Below are 15,285 nucleotides of genomic sequence, written 5' to 3'. Positions count from 1 at the left end.
GCCTCTCTTGTTGCGGAGCACAGGCTCCAGACGTGCAGACTCAGTAGTTGTGGCACACGGGCCTAGTTACTCCACAGCATGTGGGATCTTCCCAAACCAGGGCTCGAACCTGTGTCCCCTGCATTGGCAGGCAGATTCTCAACCACTGCACCACCAGGGAAGCCCCTAACGTATTACTTTTATATAATTTTTAAACATATCACAAAATTGGAAAATGTTGGGTCTTCCCTGGTGGTCCAGTGGTTAAGAATCCGCCTTCCAAAGCAGGGGATGTGGGTTTGATCCCTGGTCGGGGAATTAAGATCCCATATGCCGCGGGGCAACTAAACCCGTGCGCTGCAACTAAAGAGAAGCTTGCACAGTGCACCTACTGATCCTGTGCGCTCTGGAACCCCGGGCGCCACAACTAGAGAGCCCCCGCACTGCAACTAGAGAAGCCTGCACACTGCAACTAGAGAGAGGCCCTCAATGAAGAGCCCACATGCTGCAACAAAGACCCAGCACAGCCAAAAAAAAAAAAAAAAAAAAGTTACTGAAAACTTCACAGCTATATTACTTTTTAGCTTTTCATATATCATACCTCAATCCCAACCAGATTAGAAATTTCTTTGTGCTTTTGTTTGCATTGAGTAGCCAATTAATAAATATTTGTAAATGAATGAATTAAAAGATAAACTGGTGATGGGAAATACTACAAAAAATAGTTCTAGGTAATTATAGTGGCAATTTAACAGATCTCTTAAGGAAAAAAGAAATATTCCTATTATTAAACTTGCTGCACTTTGGTGTTTCCAAAATGTTTTATTCACACTTCCATTATTGCACTTACAATGTTAGATTATAATTTATCATCTTTTTTTTTTTTTTTTTGCAGTATGCGGGCCTCTTACTGTTGTGGCCTCTCCCGTTGCGGAGCACAGGCTCCGAACGCGCAGGCTCAGCGGCCGTGGCTCACGGGCCCAGCCGCTCCGCGGCATGTGGGATCTTCCCGAACCGGGGCACGAACCTGTGTCCCCTGCATCGGCAGGCAGACTCTCAACCAGGGAAGCTATAATTTATCTTTTTAAATAACTGTCTCCTCTTCTAAACTCTGTGCAATTAGAGCACAGCATCTGCATCTTCCTTCTTGTAATCCTGAGATGTAGTAGGTGTCCAGTTAATGCTTATGGAAAGAATAAATGACAGATAATTTTGAGCTCAAAATACTATTTTTACATCCTGCTAAAAAGGATATATCTCCTTATTCCTTCAGTCTTGAATATATTTTAACTCAATTTTCCTTCAGATCCATTTACAGTAGAAGCAATGGGTAAGGCTGGCTGGTTATTTTAGGCTAAGAGGTACAGTTGACTGTACTTTGGTGAGGTAACTATGCTCTGAGGTCTAGTCACCAATTAATATTTAGACAGTAGCAACCTGACCCACTCTTGAGTAAGGAAATAACATGGTAGTAGTAAAGAGATATTACTCTGTCACTGATAAGCAGGGTAATTAGAAGGCTATTGCATTAATCTGAGTATGAGGGCATAAAAACATGACGAAACGTAATAGAAGTAATAGAGAAGAAAAGAGGAGACACATTCTACATATACATGTTTATTTGATTTTGTTTTCTGATCTCAAAGTAATGCTTTGATTTTAAACAAGGGTTCCAAGACTATTCAATGGGGGAAAAAATAATCTTTTTAGCAAATTGTGCTGGAACAACTGAATATCCACATGCAAAGGAATTAAGTTGGATCCCGACCTCACACCATATACAAAAATTAATTCAAAATGGATCAAAGATAGGGATCATTATATTTAATAAGAGCTAAAACTATAAAACCTTTTGAAAAAAACTTAGTGTCAAATCTTCATGACTTTAGATTTGGCAGTTGTTTCTTAATTATGACATCAAAAGCACAAGCAATAAAAGAAAAAAATAGACAATTAGACTTCATAAAAATTAAAACCTTTTGTGCATCAAAGAACATTATCAACAGAGTGAAAAGACAACCCACAGAATGGGAGAAAATATTTGTAAATCATATATCTGATAAGGATTAGTATCCAGAATATATAAAGAACTCTTACAACTCAACAATAAAAAGACAACTCAATTTAAAAATGGACAAAGGAGGGGCTTCCCTGGTGGCGCAGTGGTTGGGAGTCTGCCTGCGAATGCAGGGGATGCGGGTTCAGGCCCTGGTCCGGGAGGATCCCACATGCCGCAGAGAGGCTCGGTCCGTGAGCCATGGCTGCTGGGCCTGCACGTCCAGAGCCTGTGCTCCGCGGTGGGAGAGCCCACAATGGTGAGAGGCCCGTGTACTGCAAAAAAAAAAAAAAAAAGGACAAAGGAGACTTCCCCAGTGGTCCAGTGGTAAAGAATCAGCCTTACAATGCAGGGGACGCAGGTTCAATCCCTATTCAAGGAACTAAGATCCCACATGCCATGGGGCAACTAAGCCCATGTGCCACAGCTACTGAGCTCGCATGCCTCAACAAGAGAGACTGTGTGTCGCAAAACTACAGAGTCCACGCACTCTGGAGCCGGAGCCCTTGCACCACATGGAGAGAGAAAATCTGCACGCCCACAACTAGATAGAAGCCCATGCGCCTCAACAAAGAGCCCGTGCACCACAATGAAAAAGATCCTGCATGCGTCAATGACGATCCTGCATGCCACAACTAAGGCCCGACGCAGCCAAAAAAATAATAATAATAAATGGACAGGGCCTCCCTGGTGGCGCAAGTGGTTGAGAGTCCGCCTGCCGATGCAGGGGATACGGGTTCGTGCCCCGGTCTGGGAGGATCCCATATGCCGCGGAGCGGCTGGGCCCGTGAGCCATGGCCGCTGAGCCTGCGCGTCCGGAGCCTGCGCGTCCGGAGCCTGTGCTCCGCAACGGGGGAGGCCACGGCAGTGGGGGGCCCGCATACCGCAAAAATAAATAAATAAATAAACAAATAAATAAATAAATAAATAAATAAATGGACAAAGAATTTGAATAGACATTTCTCCAAAGAATATACACAAATGGCCAACAAGAACACGCCAAGATGCTCAACATCATTAGTCTTTAGGGAAATGCAAATCAAAACCAAAATGAGATACCACTTCTTACCCATTAAGATGGTCATTTTAAAAAACAACAAAAACAACAGAAAATAACAAGTGTTGACAAGGATGTGGAGAAGTTTGAACTCTATACGTTGCTGATGGGAATGTAAAAGGGTGCAGCCCACTGTGGAAAACAGTTTGGCAGTTCCTCAAGAAGTTAAATATAGAATTGTCACATGATTTGGTAACTCTACTCCTGAGTATACAGATGACCCTTGAACAACACGGGTTTAAATTGCCAGGAATCACTTATACCTGGATTTTTTCAATAAATATGTATTACAGTACTACAGGATCTGAGATTGGTTAAATCTGAGGGTGCATAACCAAGGATATGGAGGGACTGTAAAGTGTGGATTTTTGACTGCCCGGAGGGTCAGCACCCCTAACCCCTGTGTTATTCACAGGTCAATTGTATATTCGAAAGAATTAAACAGATGTTCAAACAAAATTAAACAGATGTTCAAACAAAAAAAAGTAGAAACAAGCCAAATACCCACAGATGACTGGATAAACAAAATGTGGTATATCTATAGAAAGGAATATTATTCAGTCATATAAAGGAATGAAATACTAACACACGCTACAACATAGATAAAGCTTAAGAACTTTATGCTAAGTGAAAGAAGCCAAGCACAAAGGACCAAATGTTGTAGGTTTCTATTTATATGAAATATCCAGAATAGGCAAATCTAGATACTGAGGCAAATCAGTCTCTATGGCCCAATAGAGATAGAAGGCAGATTAGTGGTTGTCAGGGGCTAGGGGAAGGAGAGGCTAGGAAATTACTTCTAAAGGGGTATGAGATTTTTGTTTGGGATAATGAAAAAGTTTTGAAACTAGTCAGTCGTGATGTTTGCACAACATTGTAAATGTACTTGATGCCATTAAACTGTACACTTTATATGGCTAAAATTGTAAATTGAATGTTATATGCATTTTACCACAATAAAAATTTTATGCCGTACCCTTTGGCCCAGAAATTTCAACTTTAGGAATCTACCCAGAGGAAATCAAAAGAATGCTCATTGATGGGTTATTTAGAATGTTAAAAAAAATTGGGACAGTCCAGAGGTAGAGTTGGCTTAGTAAGTTATAATATCTCCTATTATGGAATATTATGCAGTTATAAAAATCATACTGGAGAATACTTTATGGACATGGAGAAATATTCTGGATAATATGTCAAATGAACAAAAACATAGATCACAGAGCAGATATGATCATATTTTTAATAAGAAAAACACTGCAAAAGGACCAGAAGGATATTAACCAAGAGGTTAACAATGGTTATCTTTGGATGTTGAAGTTATAGGTGAATTTTGATAGTGTTCCTTTAAATTTTTATGTATTTTCTAAGTTTTCTACTCTGAAAATGAATAATTTTTATAGCTTGGAAAGGATAAACAGGGACTTCCCTGGTGGTCCAGTGGTTAAGACTCCATGCTCCCACTGGAGGGGACCCGGGTTTGATCCCTGATCAGGGAACTAAGATCCCACATACTGAAACTGAGCCCTTACACTGCAACTACTGAGCCCTCGCACTCTAGAGACCGAGTGCTGCAATTAGAGAAGTCTGTGCACTGCAGTGAAGAGCCCGCACACTGCAACAAAGACCACGCACAACCAAAATAAATAAATAATTTTTTTTTAAAGAGGAAAGGATAAACAATGAGTGCTATCTGCAGCAAGAAAACTGTACCGGGATCCTTATAAAAATCTAGAAAAATAATTTTAAAGGAGAAAATAAAAATCATCTAGTATCCCACTACTTAATGAGAAATTCTGTAATGGTTTGACATGTTTTATTTTGCATGTGTTAGTGCTTACTTTTACACTCACTTTGTGTGTGTGGATGTAATATATTTGAATTAATAAATTCACATAGAGTATATGAATTACTTCAGTTACTACATTATCAATCACTATAAATTAATGTTTAATATAAAAGAACTACATGACCATTGTAAAAATTTAAATGGTTATAGAAGTATTTTATAAAAATCTACTGTTCCCAAAGAAGCAAGAAAAACTACAATCCTGCAGCCTGTGGAATGAAAACCACATTCTCAAAAAGATAGACAAAATGAAAAGGCAGAGGACTATGTACCAAATGAAGAAACAAGATAAAGCCCCAGAAAAACAACTAAATGAAGTGGAGATAGACAACCTTCCAGAAAAAGAATTCAGAATAATGATAGTGAAGATGATCCAGGACCTCAGAAAAAGAATGGAGGCAAAGATCGAGAAGATGCAAGAAATGTTTAACAGGGGCTTCCCTGGTGGCGCAGTGGTTGAGAGTCTGCCTGCCGATGCAGGGGACACGGGTTCGTGCCCTGGTCCGGGAAGATCCCACATGCCGCGGAACGGCTGGGCCCGTGAGCCATGGCCGCTGAGCCTGCGCGTCCGGAGCCTGTGCTCCGCAATGGGAGAGGCCACAACAGTGAGAGACCCACGTACCAAAAAAAAAAAAAAAGAAATGTTTAACAAAGACCTAGAAGAATTAAAGAACAAACAGAGATGAACAATGCAATAACTGAAATGAAAAATACACTAGAAGAAATCAATAACAGAATAACTGAGGCAGAAGAACGGATAAGTGACCTGAAAGACAAAATGGTGGAATTCACTATTCCCATGCAGGGAAGTCCTGCATATGACATTTTAAAGCCAGGAATGATAAGGTTTGTTGACAGGTTGGTCAGAAGCTTGATTTTATCAGTTCAACCAGGAGTTGAATTAGGCATCAATTAAACCAAATTTATAAAACTCTGAATTAGGGGCTTCCCTGGTGGTGCCGTGGTTAAGAATCCGCCTGCCAATGCAGGGGACATGGGTTCAAGCCCTGGTCCGGGAAGATCCCACATGCCTGCCGTGGCGCAACTAAGCCCGTGAGCCACGACTACTGAGCCTGCGCTCTAGAGCCCGCGAGCCACAACTACTGAGCCCACGTGCCACAACTACTGAAGCCCGTGCGCCTAGAGCCCATGCTCCACAACAAGAGAAGCCTATGCACCGCAATGAAGAGTAGCCCCCACTCGTCGCAACTGGAGAAAGCCCGCACAGAGCAACAAAGACCCAATGCAGCCAAAAATAAATAAATAAATTTTAAAAAACACAAAAAAACAAACAAACAAAAACTCTGAATTATAAACCAGGATGTCACTTCGGTAGTTATAGTAAGAGGTGTATCTGTTTGAAAATAGAAATCCATTCTCTAGAGCACCCCTTTTCTTGGTTACAAATCATCCGATAACCAGAAAGTTGCTTCAAGAACTGGGTATTATAAGATAAGGAGGTTAAATGCACTAAGGGGATTTTTCTCAAGCTGTGAAGGTTTGAGACATCCTTATTTACTGAACTATCTACCTGTCACACAGATTGTAAGGATCCCACACTCTGGCTAGGTACTTTTTCTCTTAGTGCTGGAAGCATGTTGACATCTTACTTAACAGTTCTACTTTTTAAAAAAATTCTATAATGAACTTGCCCTTGTTATTTATCATATCAGTTTTCATCATTTTGGGTTCCCTCTCATTTTGAGACCAGTAGTCCACTGTTCACTTTGTTTCTTTAGATGAAATTCTGTGCATTGTTCATACCAGACTACTCTTTTCCTTCCCTTAGTTCTTTTAGCTCCCAAAGGGCTGAGGGAGGATGAGGAGCATCACTCTTCTTCCTTTTCTCCTTTTTAGTTGGTTCTTCATGCATTTCATCTCAAATGAAGAAATCAATTAACTGAAGCCATCAGGCTTCCCACCCTTTAAGTGGTGACCAGGGGGAGGAAAAGAGGGCAGTTTCAGCTTTTAGTGGCCCTTGGCTCAAATTTCTACAAGAATGGTAGAGGAAGGGGGTAGCCATTTCAGTCATGAATGATTATGCTCTTCTAGGCTAAACCTATAAACGCCAGTTCTGTGGTGGTAAATGCCACCAAATTGGATTGCTTTTAAAACTACACATAACCATGGCAAATATAATTTCAGCTCTTTTCTTACACTGCGGTATCCTTTTACTTGCACCATACTTCGACAGAGAAAGAATGGAACAAGCTTCATTTTGATTCATGAATGTTGTTTTTATTCTAAATGCCCCATGTGAGGAGAATGCAAATGGATACAAGATATATGCAAATTCACTTGCATACCCAGAGAAGGCAAATGAGGCTTAGTTCTTAGATTCCTTGATCAGGCTCCCTGGGTGAGAAGGCTAAGGAAAGAGGTGTCTGTAAGTGAATTACAGAGAATGTCATGTTTGAGAAGGGAGAAGAGAGACGTTGGCTGCCATACAGCTCCCAGCATTCCAGAACCTGCATATAAAAGTGAGTGCAGCTGCCAAAGCAAGAGAAGGAGCTCAATGAAAGAACAGCCTTCATTGGCATGAGGGCGCCCAGGGCACAGAATGCACACAGCAGGATAAAATGGAATCTCCAACTTTTCTGCTTTAGGTCTTGACCCCAAATCCCTGCATAAGTCTTTAAACCACTGATTATCTCTTTCTGCATTCTCCCTCTCTCTTTTACAACCCAGGTCAGGACTAGGGTGCAGTGAGTAAGGCAAAACATTTAAGGGGAGCCCCAGAAATCAGCAATTGAGATAAATAATGTTGTAGTGTAGTATTTTTTTAATTCAAAATTAGAGCAAACAAATCTATGTTGAACAAAAACCAAATGTGAAATGAAGACAGAATGCTATTGTGCACTTTTATGACCCTGCCTCAATCGCCCTGAGCCTGACCTTGGTTCCAATAAACTTTATTTGCAAAGCAGGTGTCTGGCTGTAGCTTGCCAATTTGATTTTTTAAACTATTGCATTAAAATATTATTTATCTTCATGATTGAGTTTTTGGTGCCTCTTAAATTTGGTGCCCAAGAGGAGTGTGTCACTCACCCTACCCTAGTTCTAGCCCTTTTTCAATCCCTCCTTTTTTTCTTCTTTAACTTTATGACAGTTCTGTTAGTGAATAAGCTCCCTCCTGGACTTGGCTCAATATAATGAGACCTGGGAATATGCAGGATGTACTGGATTTTGCAGAGAGCTTTTTCTCTTTCTACCTTCCTTCTTTGCCTTCTTTCTCTGAAATCAGTTCCCTGGCAGAGCATTCTTTCCTGTCCTCCTATTTGCTTGACTTTTCTTTTTCTAAGCAGCATCTCCTAAGTTTCTTGATCCCGGTTACCCAAGTTCTGTCATCTGTCATCTCAAAAAGCCCCTCCGGCTTCCCTGGTGGAGTAGTGGTTAAGAATCCGCCTGCCAGTGCAGGGGACACGGCTTCGAACCCTGGTCCGGGAAGATCCCATATGTCTGCCGTGGACCAACTAAGCCCGTGAGCCACAACTACTGAGCCTGCGCTCTAGAGCCCGCGAGCCACAACTACTGAACCCGGGAGCCACAACTACTGAAGCCCACACGCCTAGAGCCCGTGCTCCGCAACAAGAGAAGCCACTGCAATGAGAAGCCCACGCACCGCAAGGAAGAGTAGCCCCCGCTCGCCGCAACTAGAGAAAGCCCGCGCACAGCAACAAAGACCCAACGCAGCCAAAAATAAATAAAATAAATAAATAAATAAATAAACTACATTGTTGGTGTGAACAGTTTTAAAAAAAAGTTCCTCAATTCTTTTTTTTTGTATCATTTTTAATTTCTTTCATCAGTGTCTTATAGTTTTCTGCATACAGGTCTTTTGTCTCCATAGGTAGGTTTATTCCTAGGTATTTTATTCTTTTTGTTGCAATGGTGAATGGGAGTGCTTCTTTAATTTCTCTTTCAGATTTTTCATCACTAGTGTATAGGAATGCAAGAGATTTCTGTGCATTAATTTTGTATCCTGCAACTTTACCAAAGTCATTGATTAGCTCTAGTAGTTTTCTAGTGGCATCTTTAGGACTCTCTATGTATAGTATCATGTCATCTGCAAACAGTGACAGTTTTACTTCTTCTTTTGCAATTTGTATTCCTTTTATTTCTTTTTCTTCTCTGATTGCCGTGGCTAGGACTTCCTTGTACTGATTTTAGCCAACTAGGAGGGAAGAGAAATTTGCTCTGCTTGTGATAGAGGCTCTTATGCCTGAATCATGTCTGTGCACAGGGTAGGCTAGGGTGGTTTGCTTAGGAGAATGGACAGTGTGTATATGCCATGACAGACACGTGTCAGACTAATCCCTGAGGTACTTATTCCTGTGCTGTGTTTATAAAAGAAAAATTATTACTTTACTTTGGTGCCCTCACATTTATGTTCCATTCTAGGTTCATATGACAATGGAGTAACATCATAAGTATTTTAAAATTATGTACATTCAAATATACACAACAAGAGAGGGAGGAAAGGAGAGAAAGAGAGAAGGAGAGAGAATTCAAATTTTGAAGGTACATCTCAGCCATTACCCAAAATTTGGATATATCCCAGGGTGAGCATGAGAAGGGAGATGTGAATCTGTTGTTTCCTTACAAAGCTGTGTCTATGGAACAGTAGTTTATGAGCAATTTAAAGGAATTTTAGAGTAATTTGTCTATGTTCAGTTTTTTTCCTTACATGTTGATTTGGGAACCAACCGCCCATTAGAGGCTATTCCACCAGATAGCAATGAATGATTGTTACTACTGTGTTTCATAAGAGTGTTTTCCAATTGTTTAATGCATTTGAATTCTCTTCGTCCAACTAAATTTACTGCCTTTGAAAGAAAATGTAAGGTCATCACTATCACACAATGTTGCACTTAAACTTTTCTCCTCAGGGTCTGCTGCAGGTGTAGGTCAAGACTGTGGGCTCCATATGTTGACTTCCCAGGTTCAAATTTTATCTCCGCCCCTTATTAGCTGAGTGACTTTGAATAAGTTACTGAGTCTTAGTTTTTTTCTCATCTGTAAGGTGAAGATAATGCTACTACTGACCTCATAGGGTTATTGGAAGGATAAAATGAAATAAGGCATGTAATGTGTTTTGCCCAGCACCTGGTGTTTAGTAGGCATTCAGTAAATCTTAGCTGTGATTGTAACAGGTCAGGGTTGCATGGCTGCATGGTAAGTCTGCAATTTGAGGAGTTGCCACTAAAAATAGTGACTTCTCACTATGGTGGTAAGATCCAGTCAGGCTTCCTTCTAACAGACATCTGGTCAGCATGTTATTCCCGTTAGTTATGATTTTTTTCCATAATAATACATTTAGTAAGTTTACAGATCTGAACAATTACTAAGTTCTAAGGACCACAAAGAAAATGCAATACACTTAGAGAAAAATGGTATGAAATAGACTTAAGTAAAGTTTGGGTCCCTTTTTAGTTTCCACTAACAGTTATCAACTACTTTTTAGTTCCTTGTCCTATTTCCAGGTGTTAATGGAAGATAATCTTCCTCCTATTATTAACAAACTTGCTTTGCATGTTTAAAACACCAGCTTTGGCACTGGTGCTCAAAGGTCTTAGCAGCTTGGTGAAAAGACCATAATAACAGTTTTCTCCTATTTTCAGTTTTCTCATTCTCTTGCCTCGTGGGTTCTCAGTCCTCATTCTAGGATTTCTTAGGGGGAAAAAATCTCATCACCCTTCCAATTATTTTATTTCTCTTCTCTGGGCAAAAAACTTACAGGGAAAGTTAAAAAAAGAATTGTGACCATATTGTGCACATACCCTTTTCTAATCAGGAGTTTCCTTGGTGGTTGGCTTTGCAGCCTTTAGCTGAGAAATCCCCCAGCTCCTATTACTCCTTTCTAATCATTGCTTAATATCATTAAAATTGGTTTCTCTAGAGCAGAGGCTGGCAAACTATGGCCCACGGGCTTGCTGCTTGTGTTTGTAAATAAAGCTTTATTGGAACACAGCCATGCCCATTTGTTTACCTATTGTGTGTGGCTGCTCTCCTGCTGCGATAGCAGAGTTGGGTAGTTGCCACAGAGACCATATGGTCCAAAAGCCTAAAATATTGACTGTCTGGCCCTTCTAGAGAAAGTTTACAGACCCACTGCTCTAGAGCATCTATAGCTTTCAGCTTTGTATTAGTTATCTATTGCTGAATAACAAATTACCCCAAAATTTAGCAGCTTAAGGCAAGACATATTGTTTCCCAGTTTCTGTGGGTCAAGAATTCAGGAGTGGTTTAAATGGGTGGTTCTGATTCAGGGTTTCTTATGAAGCTGCAGTCAAGACATCAGCCAGGACTCCAGCTATCTGAAGGCTTACCTGGAGCTGAAGCCTCCACTTCCAAGATGGTTCCCTCACATGGCTGTTAGTAGAAGGCCTGGTTCCTTGCTAGCTGTTGGCAGGAGGTCTCAGTTCCTTGCCACATGGACCTCTCCACAGGGCTACTTGAGTGTCCTCACAACATAGCAATCGGCTTTCCTCCAGCAAGTGATCTGAGGGCAAGGAGAAGTCTGTAACATCTTTTATGATCTAGTGTCAGAAGTCACACACTCTTATTTGCACATTACTCTATTTTATTTTACTTTTGGGCCACGCTGTGTGGCATGCGGGATCCTAGTTCCCCGACCAGGGATCGAACCTGTGCCCCCTGCAGTGGAAGCGTGGAGTCTTAACCACTGGACCGCCAGGGAAGTCTCTGAACATTACTCTATTTATTAGAAGGAAGTTACTGAGTTCAGTCCACACTCACAGAGAGGAGAATTAAGCTTCATCTTTTATTTTTAATCATTTATTTTTTGCAGCTTTGAGGTATTTTATGATAAAAGCTGGTACTCATATACATCAATGAAAAAGAACTTAAAATTCATCATACATATACTTCATTTTCTAGCTTGAACTTCTAGTAAATCTTTAGCGTCATTGATTTTTGACTGTTATCTAAGGAGATCCTGCCTTGTCTGGGTGATTTAAATGCATAATACGTCAATGAGCATCTCTTTGCTTTATTGGCTGTAGGGCTTACTCCTAGTATTATTAATGTTGCTTCCCATTTTGTCATTTTGGGTTCACACTCACCTCTGTAATAGCCACTGGTGAGGGCAGATTTTGATAGACTGTGAAACATGTTTTACTTGAGGCTCCATATGCTTCATGGCTTGCAAAACGTAACAGCCTGCACATCCTGCAGCAGCAGTGGTCAGTCTAACGACTACCAGTGTATTGGCCGTAGTTCTGGCTCAGCTCCTCTGCCTCCAGGGAGAGCACAGTTGATTCCAGCCCAGAAGCCACAGGCACCGACTTCATTCCTCCATCAGAAAGCAACGCGGCTGTCACCAGCAAGCACAAACCGCCCAGACACGGGGGCCCCAGCACTTCAGCTTCATCTTTTTTTATATATAATTTTATTTAACAATCTAGGAAGTTTGCAGCCATCAGCAGTTCCAGTGCAATTTCAGGTGCAATTGGAAATTCAGGAATCTCCGTGGAGCTGTTAGTGTAGCGAACCTTGTAGGTAAAATACATGCATACTTTTGATAGCACATGTGAAGGGATCTCTCTAAAATTGACTTCATTAGTTTCGTTCTCAGCAAATTGACCTGGGCCACTCAACATGGCTTTTATTGTTCCTGATGTTAGCGCATGTTCTCTTTTTACAATAAATTCATGACCATCCGAAGATATCAATTTGATATACATGGCGTCAGGGCCCTCACAGCCACCATAGGTCTTCTCTTCTCCATCCATTATGTTCTTAATGAAATTCTACTTTGCGTCCACAGGAACTTTAGTAGTTTCTCCTTTAGTAGTTTCTCTTCAGCCCCGCAGCCACCGCAGCCACCGCAGCCACCGAAGCCACCGCACTGGGTCCATGCGCACCGCTGCCTGCCGCCGTGGGTTCCGGGGCAGTTGGAGGAATCACTTCCGCTGGGTCACGGACGCTCTCTATGCGCGGGAGATTAGTATCTAGTCCAGCTTCATCTTTTAAAGGAAAGTGTATCAGAGAATTTATGGACATATTTTAAAACCACCATCCTTAACTCCAAAGCTTTTTTAAAAAAATAAATTTATTTGGGGCTTCCCTGGTGACGCAGTGGTTGAGAGTCCGCCTGCCGATTCAGGGCACGTGGGTTCGTGCCCTGGTCCGGGAGGATCCCACATGCCGCGGAGCAGCTGGGGCTCTGAGCCATGGCCGCTGAGCCTGCGTGTCCGGAGCCTGTGCTCCACAACGGGAGAGGCCACAGCAGTGAGAGGCCTGCGTACCGCAAAAAAAAATTAAAAATAAAAAAAATAAAAATAAATAAATTTATTTGTTTTTGGTTTTGGCTACGTTGGGTTTTTGTTGCTGCACGCGGGCTTTCTCTAGTTGCGGCGAGCGGGGGCTACTCTTTGTTGTGGTGCACGGGCTCTTTGCGGTGGCTTTTCTTGTTGCGGAGCACAGGCTCTAGGCCTGTGGGCTTCAGTAGATGCGGCATGTGGGCTCAGTAGTTGTGGCACGTGGGCTCTAGAGCGCAGGATCAGTAGTGGCGCACGGGCTTAGTGGCTCCGTGGCATGTGGGATCTTCCCGGACCAGGGCTCAAACCCGTGTCCCCTGCATTGGCAGGAGGATTTTTAACCACTGCACCACCAGGGAAGTCCCCAGACCATTTTTAAAGGTTTTTGTTTTTTTAAAGGCCTACAAGAGGAGTTAAACTTTTTCCATAAAGGACCAATTAGTAAATATTATTGGCTTTGTGGGCCATATGATCTCTGTTGCAACTACTCTACTCTGTATCAGGAAAGTAGCCTAGACAATAGGTAAATGAATGGGCATGGCTGTGTTCCAATTAAATTTTATTTACAAAAAATAGACAAGGAGCTGGATTTGGCCCATGGGCTGTAGTTTGCCATCCTCTAGTCCAGAAGATTCTTCTTCAAGAACACAAACCGAGGACTTCCCTGGTGGTCCAGTGGCTAAGACTCTGTGCTCCCAATGCAGGGGGCCCGGTTTCGATCTCTGGTCAGGGACTAGATCCCACGTGCCTCAACTAAGAGGTCTCATGCCGCAACTGAAGATCTCACACACGGCAACGAAGATCCCGCTGCCGCAGCTAAGACCCAGCGCAGCCTAAATAAATAAATAAATAAACATTTAAAAGAACACAAACCAAAAAGTTGACTCACATAGAAGACATAATTTAAAGCCAGGGATCTGTGCATCTTTGACCCTTCTCAACCAAGTCATAAGCTCCTCCAGGATAAGAACCATGGCTTATAGTTCTTTTTATTCTCCTTCAGCACTTAATAAGGTTCTGAGCATGTAGTTGCTATTTAATTAATAATTGTTTATTATTTAATGGGTTCATAGTATTCTGTTATATGACTATTCTATAATACTTAAGCAATTGTTTCTAGTCTTTGTTGGTACAAATAAGCTGCAATAAATACGGTTCTACATACATATTTGTACAACGTATGAGTGTATTCTAGGAGAGATTCCTAGAAGTATAATTATTGAGTCAAATATTATGCGTACTCTTGGGACTTCCCAGGCAGTCCAGTGGTTAAGACTCTGCGCTTCCACTGCAGGGGGCACGGCCAAAAAAAAAAAAAAAAAAAGATCATGTGTACTCTTAATCTGACAAAAAGAATTTCAAATTAATGTTACTGTGTAATTTATTTCATATAATTAATGTACACTATTTCAGGACAAAATAAAGATATACAAGGTGCCTTGAACTTTATTTATAGACTTGTATTTCCTGTGTGATCTTCATAGAACACTGTAAGCCCTTTATATGCAAAGTAGTACAATTGAATGCTGATGACCAATGTATCTATTGTCAAGGTGGTGTATGTAGGTCACAGAGCAGGCAGAAATGAAATAAATCTCTTGTTACCATGTTTTCAGAAACTTCTTGAGATGCCTCATAGAACTTTTAGATTTCCCAGAACATAATACAGAAATCACCACTAGCACTGCCCTTGCCACATCAAAAACTCCTATCCTGAGAGTCCTTGTTAAAAACAAATATGTTCAGGAGGCAGTATATCCCCTTATCTCACTATTATGTCAGTGTGTACTATGGAAAGTACCAAAGGATTGGCCTTGCATCAGTGGACCAAGAAAGGGCGACATTTTAAAAAGTCATTTTCGAGACTTCCCTGGTGGTCCAGTGGTTAAGAATCCGCCTTCTAATGCAGGGGACGTGGGTTCGACCCCTGGTCGGGGAACTAGGATCCCATATGCTGTGGGGCTACTGAGCCCGCATGCCGCAACTAGAGAAGCCTGTGTGCCACAACAAAGATCCCCGTGTGCCACAACTAAGACCCGAAGCAACCAAGTAAATAAATAAATGA

At 41.5% G+C, this 15,285-nt stretch overlaps 1 protein-coding gene and 1 pseudogene across 1 annotated transcript; both read right to left on the bottom strand.

Annotated features, from left to right (window-relative positions):
- Nucleotides 1-11,827: 11,827 nt before the first annotated feature.
- LOC132485467 (mitochondrial import inner membrane translocase subunit TIM14-like) lies at nt 11,828-12,166 on the bottom strand (annotated as a pseudogene).
- A 173-nt stretch (nt 12,167-12,339) lies between these two features.
- LOC132485466 (elongin-C-like) lies at nt 12,340-12,728 on the bottom strand. The gene has a single exon (XM_060092008.1). It carries the CDS (start codon nt 12,690-12,692, stop codon nt 12,354-12,356), a length of 339 nt encoding a protein of 112 aa, XP_059947991.1. The 5' UTR covers nt 12,693-12,728; the 3' UTR covers nt 12,340-12,353.
- Between the last annotated feature and the right edge of the window lie 2,557 nt (nt 12,729-15,285).

Source organism: Mesoplodon densirostris, chromosome 3 (genome assembly GCF_025265405.1).
Source record: "Mesoplodon densirostris isolate mMesDen1 chromosome 3, mMesDen1 primary haplotype, whole genome shotgun sequence".
Classification (NCBI taxonomy): domain Eukaryota; kingdom Metazoa; phylum Chordata; class Mammalia; order Artiodactyla; family Ziphiidae; genus Mesoplodon; species Mesoplodon densirostris.
The sequence above is the reverse complement of the archived record's forward strand: the minus strand, read 5'-3'. Positions and strand labels throughout refer to the sequence as shown.